The 10,759-nt window shown below is 46.5% G+C and overlaps 1 protein-coding gene across 1 annotated transcript; it reads left to right on the top strand.

Annotated features, from left to right (window-relative positions):
• Positions 6,872–10,747, top strand: C17H20orf173 (chromosome 17 C20orf173 homolog). The gene is made up of 3 exons (XM_021078264.1): positions 6,872–8,432; positions 8,662–8,840; positions 8,993–10,747. Exons 1-3 carry the CDS (start codon positions 8,004–8,006, stop codon positions 9,105–9,107), a joined length of 723 nt encoding a protein of 240 aa, XP_020933923.1. The 5' UTR covers positions 6,872–8,003; the 3' UTR covers positions 9,108–10,747.

Genomic DNA, 10,759 nt, shown 5'->3' with positions numbered 1-10,759 from the left:
CCAGGAATTGAACCTGACACATCAGGTTCTTAACCCACAGAGACACCACGGGAACTCCAGACCAGAGCTTTGATAAGAGATGGTACAGCAGACAGTGGGCAGAGTTCCTGGGAAAAAGTGACTGATAAACTGGGTTAGGGAACGCTTCCAGGGATAGGAGATGGGACACAAGCTGGGTGCCTTGTAGTAGTCTGACTCAAGAGAAGCTTGAGTCCCCCTTCTGTCCCTGGAGTTTGCCAGGAAGGGGAGAAGGAAAGGACTAATTCATATTAACTGAAAACTGACAATATGCCAACTGCTGTCATCCATTCTACATCAGAACAACCCTGGGAAGTAGGTGCTATTTCAAACCTTACTTTATAGATGAGGAAGCAAAGAAATGGATTTTGCCCAAGGTTATGGAGGTAGTTAATGGGGCAAAGCTGGGGTCCAAAGTCTGGTTTTTCTGTCTCCCGAGCCTGGGTCTTTTCCATGCATTAGCTACCATCACCAAGTGCAAGAGAAGTTTATTCTCAGATAGATGCCTAGGGACAACCATAACAGAAATTGTCCTCTCCTTTCTGCCTCATGTCCATTCTGTGCCCATTTGTTACCAGAAGGGGGACCCTTTCAAGGGCCTGAGAATGGGCTCTTGTCAAAACACTCAGAAATCAATTGTCTGAGGAGACATACCTACTAACAAAACAAAAGTATTGAAAAGGGGCACCTGGGCAGAGGGCAGCAGGGTAAGGGAACACAGGAGAACTCCCACGTGTCTAGCAGTCTCAGGGTTTATGATAATGGGGTTAGCTTTCCAGGTTGTTTCTGGTTAATCATCTTACTTGTACCTGTATTTGGTCTGTATTAGGGTCCTTCCTGGCAGTACTCACATCTCTCAGCGAAGATGGATTTCAGCATGAAGGTTTCTGGGAAGTTGGTAGGACATATTGTGGACCAGCACCTCCTTCCTCCTTTTGGCCCCTCCCAGATTCTCCCGGTTAGTTTGTTCCTTATCAAGAACTCCTGTTGTGAGATAGCGCATGCAAACCATTATTATTGTGCTTGGCCAAGGTGGGTAGTTTTGGTCAATGGTTCCCTAACAACTCTCTCTTGAGAGACTTCCTACTCAAGATACTTCTTGGAAACTGGGTTAGAAGTCTCTTTCTTCTGTAGCTACTGCCCGCTGGGTGTGGACATAGTCCTACCTCGTAGAATAGAAGTCTCTCTTCACCTGATCTAAATCAAGATTCCGTGCCTGAAATTGCCTTCCACTCTTGTATTAACAATTTAGTCTGAAACTGCTGGCCCTGTCAGAGATAAACCATGCGGGGTTCGTTTGTTTGTTTTTAGGGCCACACCCACAGCATATGGAAGTTCCCAGGCTAGGGATCCAATCGGAGCTGCAGCTGCTGGCCTACAACCATAGCCACAGCGACTCGGGATTCCAGCCACATCTGCGACCTTCATCACAGCCTATGGTAACGCTGGATCCTTAACCCACTGAGGAAGGCCCGGGATCGAACCTGCATCCTCATGGATCCTAGTCAGGTTTGTCAATTGCTGAACTACAAAGGGAACTCCAGAGATAAACCTTGTAAGCAGTTGAAACAACAAGGTCCAAACAGAAGGCCTAAAAGGATGGTCACTGCTAGACCCAGAAAAGGCAGGCAAAATTTGCGGTAAGGGTGCAGGGTGTGTGACTTTCCTCTGATTGGTTGGTCCTGAGGTAACAAGGCTGTGCTCCAGCAATATTGTGCTCAGTCTGAAGTTACCTTCCTCCACCTGCAGAAGAACTCAAAGATGTTGTTATGCATGCTCCTGGTGGAGGAACCAGGACCCTTCCCCATGGCTGCACCCCCACTTCTTGACTGCTCCTCCCTGGTTTCTGCATTCCCTCCCTTCCCTAACTAGCAACTTTTAACCTGTCCTTTGGAACTCAGGTAAGGTCTCACAGAGGCTGAATGAAGGTTTTTTTTTTTTCTTTTGGGTTTTTTTTTTTAATCTTTTCTATGGCCGTACCCACAGCATATGCAGGTTCCCAGGGTAGGGGTCGAATCCGAGCTGTAGCCACCAGCACATGCCAGAGCCACAGCAATGCAGGATCTGAGCCACGTCTGCAACCTACACCACAGCTCATGGTGATGCCGGATCCTTAACCCATCGAGCAAGGCCGGGGATCAAACCCAAAACCTTATGGTTCCTAATTGGACTCGTTAACCACTGAGCCACGATAGGAATTCCTGAATGAAGCTTTTTTTCTACAGAGAAATGGGCCAGGGAAGACACAGAAAGGATTAGTATCAGGAACGCCAGAGGATCCTGCTTGGTTTCACATTCATGTTTGAGTTCCAAGCCCTCCCTCAGTGGGGCTCCATGCTGAGTGACTCACTCCTTCACTTCTTCAATACATTTATCAAGCTCTTCCTATTTTCCAGGTTGCAGCTGCAGTTCGGATTTGATACCTGGCTTAGGAACTTTCACATGCCACGGGTGCAAGGATAAAACAAGAAAAGAAATGCCGTGGTGATTAGGACACACGGTTATACTTACCCCCAGGAGTTTTCAGTGGGAGAGAGGGAGAGAGAAACAACAACTACCACTGAACTGTACACTTAAAAATGGCTAAAATGGCAAGTTTTAGATGTATTTTAACACAATAAAATTCTTTTGAAAAAAAGAAAATTAATTAATAATAAACTACCTAAATAAAGCAGGATATGCCTTATACAGTGAAGGAAAAAACAGGGAACTGTAACAGGGACAAGGGTGGAGGATTTTCTGTTTTAGGAATTCCAGAATTAGGTACTCCTTTCCTTTTTGGAATTCTTTCAGGTGGCCATGACACAGAAGTCACAGGAGACCAAGGCACTGACCAGTTGGGAACTTCTCACAATGTCAGGCTTCCCCCTGATGCTCCAGCCCTCCCCCTCGAGGTGGGAATCCTCCAGCCTTGGAAGCAGCTGAGGCCCGCCCAGGAGTGCCTCACTCTGCCCATAGAGTTGCAGGCAGAGAGGGTCACTGGTCATCTGGAGCTGCAGCCTACAAGCCTGATCAGAGAGGGGGAAGGTTTCAGGCCCTTTCATGGTTCATCCTGCCCAGTCACAGCCTTCCTTCACTGTGTTCGAGACCCTGATAAATGAACATTTCCTAACTCATTAAATAAATGAATTTGTAGCTGTTACATGTTCTGCTTTTCTTGGGAGAAATCTCAATGAATCTGGATTGAAAACAATAGTCGCAGTGTAGAAACCCCACTGCTTTCACCTGAGAAGGAAGAATAATAACAGCTGTGTCGGGGTGGGGGGTGGGGGTTATCTCAGGGCCTAAGTAGGAGAGCTTCTTTGGGATCTCAGTAATCTGGGGGCCAGGGAAGGAGCCCCAAATGAATGACATTTAAAATGAGCCTGGGGAGTTCCCGTCGTGGCGCAGAGGTTAACGAATCCGTCTAGGAACCATGAGGTTGCAGGTTCGGTCCCTGCCCTTGCTCAGTGGGTTAAGGATCCGGCATTGCCGTGAGCTGTGGTGTAGGTTGCAGACGCGGCTCAGATCCTTTGTTGCTGTGGCTCTGGTGTGGGCTGGTGGCTACAGCTCCGATTCGACCCCTAGCCTGGGAACCTCCATAGGCCGCGAGAGCGGCCTGAGAAATGGTAAAAAGACAAAAAAAAAAAAAAAAAAAAAAAAAAAAAATTTAAAAATAAAAATAAAATAAAATAAAATGAGCCTGGAAGTTCCCGTTGTGGTGCAGCAGAAATGAATCTGACTAGTACCCAGGAGAATGCGGGTTCAACCCCTGGCCTCGCTCAGTGAGTTAGGGATCTGGCATTGCTATGAGCTGTGGTGTAGGTCGCAGGTGTGGCTGGGATCCTGCGTTGCTGTGGCTGTGGTGTCATAGGCTCTGATTCGACCCCTAGCTTGGGAACTTCCACATACTGCAGGTGTGGCCCTAAAAACAAAAATAAAATAAGCCTGAAAGAAAGGGAGGAAACCAGGGAGGTGAAGTGAGGGTAGAAGCAGGAGAGAGTAATGTGCTCCAGGAAGAGAAACTGTAAGTGCAAAGGTCCTGAGGCAAGATGGAACTTGGAAAATTCTAGGAACAGGAAAAAGCCAGAATTGGAAAATGTGTGAGATGAGTGAGGATTCTGGATTTTGTTCTGATACAGTGGGATGTCATTTTAAGGATTCAAGCAGGGAATTAGTCATGCCAGTTGATGTGTGAAGAAGGGATAGAACAGAAGCAGAGATACCAGTTAGGAAGATATCTCACACTGTGGAAAGAAAAAGTTATAAGCCCCTTTTCAGAAACCAGAAATATGATTAAAATATGAGCTTATGTTTTAATAAAGGAATCAGTTCTCCGCTAAATACTTTGCTGGCTGGATACATTAAGCTATGGCAGTGATTCTCAAAGGGTGGTCCCTGGAGTAGCAGCATTGGCATCATCTGGGAAATTGGGAGAAATGCCAAAAACCGAATCAGAAACTCTGAGGATGAGGGCCAGCATTGTGTTAAGTCTTCCATGTGATCCTGATGCATGCTCAAGTTTGAGAAGCACTGGGTTAAGAAGAGTCTCAGGCAAATACTTTATTTGCACTATGGTGCAATCCATTCAAGGAAGAACCTTCTCTGAATATTTGTAGAACACCATTTAAGTCATTACAAAGGTCACAAAACAATGACCAATGAGAGAATTAATTGTAATGGTTCTGGTCCCAGTAACATACAGACTCAATTCTGGAAAACTTCCTGCGGTAAAATAGCTTGAAATGCTGAATAACAGGATTTCTTTGTTTTCCTGAGTGGTATCAAAGGAAGAGAAATTCCAGGGCTAAAAGTGAAGGGGTTGAAAAAAGAGCAGTAAATTTATAAGCTGACTCTGTGGCTCTGGGGATGTGACAGGGAATGGTGACTATGGTGTGTCAGTAATCTATAGACCTAGGTTTTCTTTTTCCTCCTTTCTTTTTCTTTCTTTCCTCCTTCCTTCCTTCCCTCCCTTTTTTATTATTTTTTTCTTTTTTGGCTGCCCTGCAGCATATGGAATTGCCAGGTCAGGGATCAGATCCGAGCTACAATTGTGGCAATGCTGGATCCTTAACCCATTGTGCCAGGCTGGGGATGGAACCTGTGCCCCAGCTCTCCAGAAATACTGCCAATCCCATCGTACCAGTGGGAACTCTTTTTTTTTTTTAAGCACATAATAACATATTAACACATATATTTACAGTTTACAAAGCACTTTCACGTAAATGATCTTGTACATTGGAGGGTAATATGTGTTAGAGCTGTAATTTGGTAAGATGCTACATTAGTTTTAGTGAAAGTTTTGGGAGTGAATTTTTTTATTAGAGTCAAATAAATGAGTAGAAAATGTATTTTTTAGTCAATGTAATCTGAATTCTCCCATGACCATATTGTACTTGCCTTATAATCACTGTCAAAATAGTTGGGACTGGGGTTTTCTTTGAATATTGAATATTGATGCCTACTTAGGGAGAGGAGATGAAGTCTCAATAAAAAGATGGAGTCTTGCCAGAGCTAGACATATAGGAACAGGATAGGCTAGAAAAAAATTGTCCCCCTGGTTAGGAAGAGAAGGACAATGCTTGACATGGTCTTATGTCCTGGATAGGAAGACAAAAACACATAAAATTAAACCTTGTGGGAACATCATAATCACAGGCTTGTCCTCATATTTGGGGTTTGGATTTATGCTCTCTGCTTAGTCTGGAAGCTCCCAACTATTGAAGTCATCGTAAAATTGAGGGTGCCTGGTAGAAGCAAATGTGAGACTGCTCTGAGAGAACACACTCAATTTAAGCCACACAGCACTCACAGGGATAAATTCTGCTAAAGGTGAGCACATGATCTAATGTTAGAAACACATGAGAACACAATTCAGCAGAATTGAGACTCCTAGACTGAGTTTCCATTGTGGCTCAGTGGATTAAGGACCTGATGTTGTCTCTAAGGATACAGGTTAGATTCCTGGCCTTGCTCAGTGGTTTAGGATCCTCAGTTGCTGCAAGCTGTGGTGTAAGTTGCAGCTGAAGCTCCAATTTGACCCCTAGCCTGGGAACATCCATATGCTGCGGGTGTGGCCATAAAAAGAAAAAAAAAAAAGACTCATAGCACCATCATCAGCTCTAAAACTGGATTGTGGTGATGCCTGCACAACTGTATAAATTTACTGAGTTATTGAGTCATACATTTATATTTTTTATTTTTTTGTCTTTTCTAGGGCCACACCCATGGCATATGAAAGTTCCCAGGCTAGGGGTCGAATCGGAGCTACAGCTGCCGGCCTACACCAGAGCCACAGCAACGCCAGATCCGAGCTGCATCTGCAACCTATACCACAGCTCATGGCAACCCCGGATCCTTCACCCACTGAGCAAGGCCAGGGATCAAACCCGCATCCTCATGATACTAGGCAGATTCGTTTCCTCTTTGCTACAATGGGAATTCCTGAATTATTGTACACTTTAAAATTGTTTAAGTGGTAAGTTTTTGAGTGTTTTAAGATCAGAAATATATTGGTTGATATAAATAAAACACAAAGTTTACTATGCATCTTTTTCTAGATGATTTTAAACATTTTGATTTTAAAATAGGTATAGGGGAGTTCCCGTCGTGGCGCAGTGGTTAACAAATCCGACTAAGAACCATGAGGTTGCGGGTTCGGTCCCTGCCCTTGCTCAGTGGGTTAACGATCCGGCGTTGCCGTGAGCTGTGGTGTAGGTCGCAGACGCGGCTCAGATCCTGCGTTGCTGTGGCTCTGGCATAGGCCTGCGGCTACAGCTCCGATTTGACCCCTAGCCTGGGAACCTCCAGATGCCGTGGGAGTGGCCCAAGAAATAGCAAAAAGACAAAAAAAAAAAAAAAAAAATAGGTATAGGCACATAATAAATTGCAAAAAAATAGTAAAGAGAGGTCCCATGTACCCATCACCCAGTTTTTCTTTATGGTAGCATCTAACCGTATGGTATTAACAGTACATTATCCAAACCAGGAAATTGACATTGGCACAATACAATTAATTAGCTGATGGGCTTTACTCAGATTTTTTGGTGAATTTTAAAGCTGTAAAATACCCAATGCAGATTTTCACTAGTTATGATAACTGTCCTACTGTTCTCATCCAGTGGAAGAAATCACGTTGATTTTTTTTAAATAAAATGATTCTGGACACACACACACACACGCACCCCTTTTTCTGAAACCTTAAAAACAAGTCAAAGTTTTTCATTTTGTTTTTTAACATCTTCCACAGGCTACAATTTAATTAAGCAGTGACACTGGAGATGAAGAATGATTTGGAGATAGAAACAGATGGATTAAAAATGGATTTGGAAATCATAGGAGATGGAAGAATGAATCAAGTATAGCACAGGGGTTTCTGGCTTCAGCAACGGGCTGTGTGGAGGAACATCTGTTGACACAGAGCAGTACTGGGAAGGGACTGGTTTGAAGGGAACATCATGCATTCAGGCTCAGGCTTGTTCAGGGTGACAGGTCTGAGACATTTAAGTTGAGGTGTGACAGGTGAGGTATGGGGTCTAGAGAATAAGAGACATCTGAACCGAAGTTACTCAATTGGAGAGGGGGCATCACACATAAATAGTATTTAAGGTTCCTTCTCAACTCTGTTCATGTATCCCATAAATATTTATGAAATGAGTCTGTCTTAGGGACTCAGAGGTAAAGAAGACAGAAAAGGTCAGTGCCTGTCCTTCTGCAGCTTGCTTGTGACAGACAGGATAGAGTGGTGGCTTGGTCCAGGCAGCCTAAAAGAGGGAGGTCAGTCACAATGTGTATTTTGTGATGAGACCTGTGATATAAGCAGTGGCACGGAGGACCCCACTGAGAGTTTCCTCCTGCCAGGAGGACAGGGACACACATATGTTATCTCTGTGCCCTCACACATTCTACCCCAGGCCCAGTGGAGTCCTCTTTAGAGGTGAGCAAATGGAAAGGGAGGTGGGAGATGAGGGGTTGGAAGGAAGTGTGCAGTGAAGGGCTGGGGAGCCATGGAGGCCAAGAGGATGGAGGGTTGGGGGGCTGTCTGTGGCCTCAGTTCCTTATCCCTCCAAGAACCAGGTAGAGGAGCCGTCAGTTACCAGACCCTGGAGCCATCGCCTGGGCCAGACATGAAGCGCTCGTGGCAGATTTTTGTCCTGTGGGTCTTCTGGGTGTTCATCTTGTGGCTGATGGTCCCCTGCTTGGATCCGAAGCATGAGTGGGCACCCCAGGAAAAATGGATAAACATGGTGCCATGGCGTTGCTGCTGCCCTTGGTTCAAATGCAGGATAAGTGGCTACCCATCTAGGACCCTCAATTACTCTCTCTGCCACGACACAGTCAGAAGGGACCAGTTTGATGCAGGCAACCAGAAGATGAAGGGATACTTGATGGGAGCAGCAGAGTCCACAAGCCCCAATGCTGTGCTCTGGTGGCTGGTCAGTGATCAACACAGGGTCATTCCGCCCCATCCTTCCCAGGCCCAGCCCACTTCCACATTCCAGCTCAAACCCCTGCCCTTGGCCCTGGCTTAGTGTGCCTCCCGGCTTCACAGCCTCAACCCCTTACCTCCAGATGGAAGTCTCATTCATCCTGGTCTGCTTTCCTTCCACTGGGAGCCGATACCTGGGTCCCAGCCTCCAATCTCCTCCTTCCCACTGTTTTCAGGGCATGCACTCAGCAAGTGAACTGGGCAAAGTGTGGAAGAAGCTGTTGGAGGCAATTCCCAGGCCCTCAGTGAGCCATCTCCATCTCTTCTGCGGATCTTGTGCATTGACAGGGAACTCAAAGATCCTGAGGGCCACCAGCCTCCATAGCAACGTCAACCAGTACAGTGTGGTCTCCAGGTGGGTGCCGAGGATAGGGCAGGGGACAGGAGGGTCAGGCCAGCCCCCAGAGTTCTGTCAGTTTCTGCTCTCCTTCCCAGGATGAACCAGGTCCCTGTCCAGGGCTTCGAGACACTGGGGAACCAAACCACAGGATGCTTCATCTCCCACAGGAATGCCAGGGATCAGGGTTCCTGGAGACAGCTGCTGCTGCTGCTGCCGAAGCTTTTTGATCTGGCTTGGACTTCAGATGTTCTGAGTGAGGAGGTGATGGTCTGGGAACCCTGACACTCTTAGTACCAGGGTGGGGGGCAGTATGGAGAGGTCACTGCAGGGGATGACAGAGGTGCTCCAGGGAGACCCTCTCCTGGCTTACTGGGGGAACCTGCAGGACCTTCCCAGTCCTCAGGAGCTGCTGAAACTTCCCCACCTCCTAATTCTCCCTTAGATTTTGGAAGATGGTCCAGTTCCCTAGTAGAATGAAAGAAAAGATCAGCTAAGCAGATGGGAGGCAGAAAGATGTGGCTTCAGGCCGCTGTGGGAAGGGTCCCAGGTTGGCTTCCTCCCACTTCTTCCCCAGGTCCTGGTGATCAGCCCCACCTTCCTCAGGTACAACTAGGGCAACAGGCTGGATAACAGGGTCAGTATCCATCCCCAGGGCTTGTGGCTCTGTTCTGTGCCTTGCACACCTGTGACCCAATGGAAGATTCTTGTTCTTTCCTCACTTTAAACTTTTCCCCTCTATGCCTTTAACATAGCGTCTAAAAAGTTGTCTAGCTTCCAAGACCCTGCATGATGGGACCCTGCCCCTCCCATCTCTCCCAGGCTCGCACATCGGGCTTCTCCATGTTCCCCAAACATACAATCTGCCTCGTGCCTTTTCACACATGGCTCCCTCTGTCTGGAATGCCCTCTTCTTGTCTCCCTGGGGAATCCTCTCTCTTCCTCAGCTGGTTAATGCTCGTTTCTGGGCTCTGGGGTCATTCTGTGTATTCAGAGTCTGTCTTCCTTGGAGGTCAGCTCTGTTTTTGTGCCAGCTCCAGGAGACAGCCTGTCACCCTCGACCTCGAATGAGGGAGGTGGGATGAAGACAGGATTCAGCCTGCTGAGGCATACTTCCCTCTCTCACCCACCAGGATGTCCAATTTGGATTTGAATCAGAAAAGCAAGGAAAGTGGTCCCATTACTGGGAGGATGTTAATCAGACCAACTGCTCCAAGAAGGTTCTGTCCATGCACAGCACAGAAGCAGAAACGGAAGTCAGCTCGTGTGACTCTAGTCCTTTGGCCGTGAATACAGGAGAGTGTTGGGGTTGCAGCAGCAGGACGATGGGGCCATTTAGGGGTAAAGGGCAAGAAGAAGTTGTATTGTGACCAGTCTGGTACTAAATAAAATCCTGGCCTGATTCTCTTACCTGCAAGGACAGTGTCAGGGAGGAAAGGCCCGACTTGACTTCCATAGCTCAGGGGCAATATTTGCATTAATTTCTCTGCCTGGTCTCCTGGATCATGCAGGTGGTGCAAATTTAGAGCCAACCCCATGCAAAGTGCAGGCCCAGATTGAGTCTTGTGGGGGAGCTCTTTTCCCATTGGATAAAAATCGAGATAAGCTTCCTTATTTCACCCAATGCTGGCAGGTAAATTTTTTTCTAGCCCAGCTTTCTGCTGAAGGTTCAGCTCTTTGAGGTTCCCAGTGTTTTGTTGGGGCCTCCATTCCAATTCTCTGCTTCCTCTGAGATCAAGGTCCTCTATCCACATGAGCATTAAACTCCTAAATTCTTGGGCAGCCCATTAGGCAGCTCAGATACTCTTTATGCTGTTTTAGATTTTGCTTTTCGTTTCTGGCATCTGAGGACTTCCTAGATATATATATATATATTTAACTACTGCTCTGTATTAAATTTTTTTTTTTTTTGCTTTTTTAGGGCTGTGCCCACAGCA

This window comes from Sus scrofa, chromosome 17, assembly GCF_000003025.6.
Source record: "Sus scrofa isolate TJ Tabasco breed Duroc chromosome 17, Sscrofa11.1, whole genome shotgun sequence".
Classification (NCBI taxonomy): domain Eukaryota; kingdom Metazoa; phylum Chordata; class Mammalia; order Artiodactyla; family Suidae; genus Sus; species Sus scrofa.
Note: the sequence above shows the minus strand (reverse complement) of the source record. Positions and strands in the feature narration are given on the sequence as shown.

Coding starts and splice junctions, on each gene's coding strand:
- C17H20orf173 (XM_021078264.1), top strand. CDS start 8,004: ATGGAGGCCAAGAGGATGGAGGGTTGGGGGGCTGTCTGTGGCCTCAGT. Junction 8,433..8,661: donor ATGCTGTGCTCTGGTGGCTG/GTCAGTGATCAA, acceptor CACTGTTTTCAG/GGCATGCACTCAGCAAGTGA. Junction 8,841..8,992: donor CAGTACAGTGTGGTCTCCAG/GTGGGTGCCGAG, acceptor CATCTCCCACAG/GAATGCCAGGGATCAGGGTT.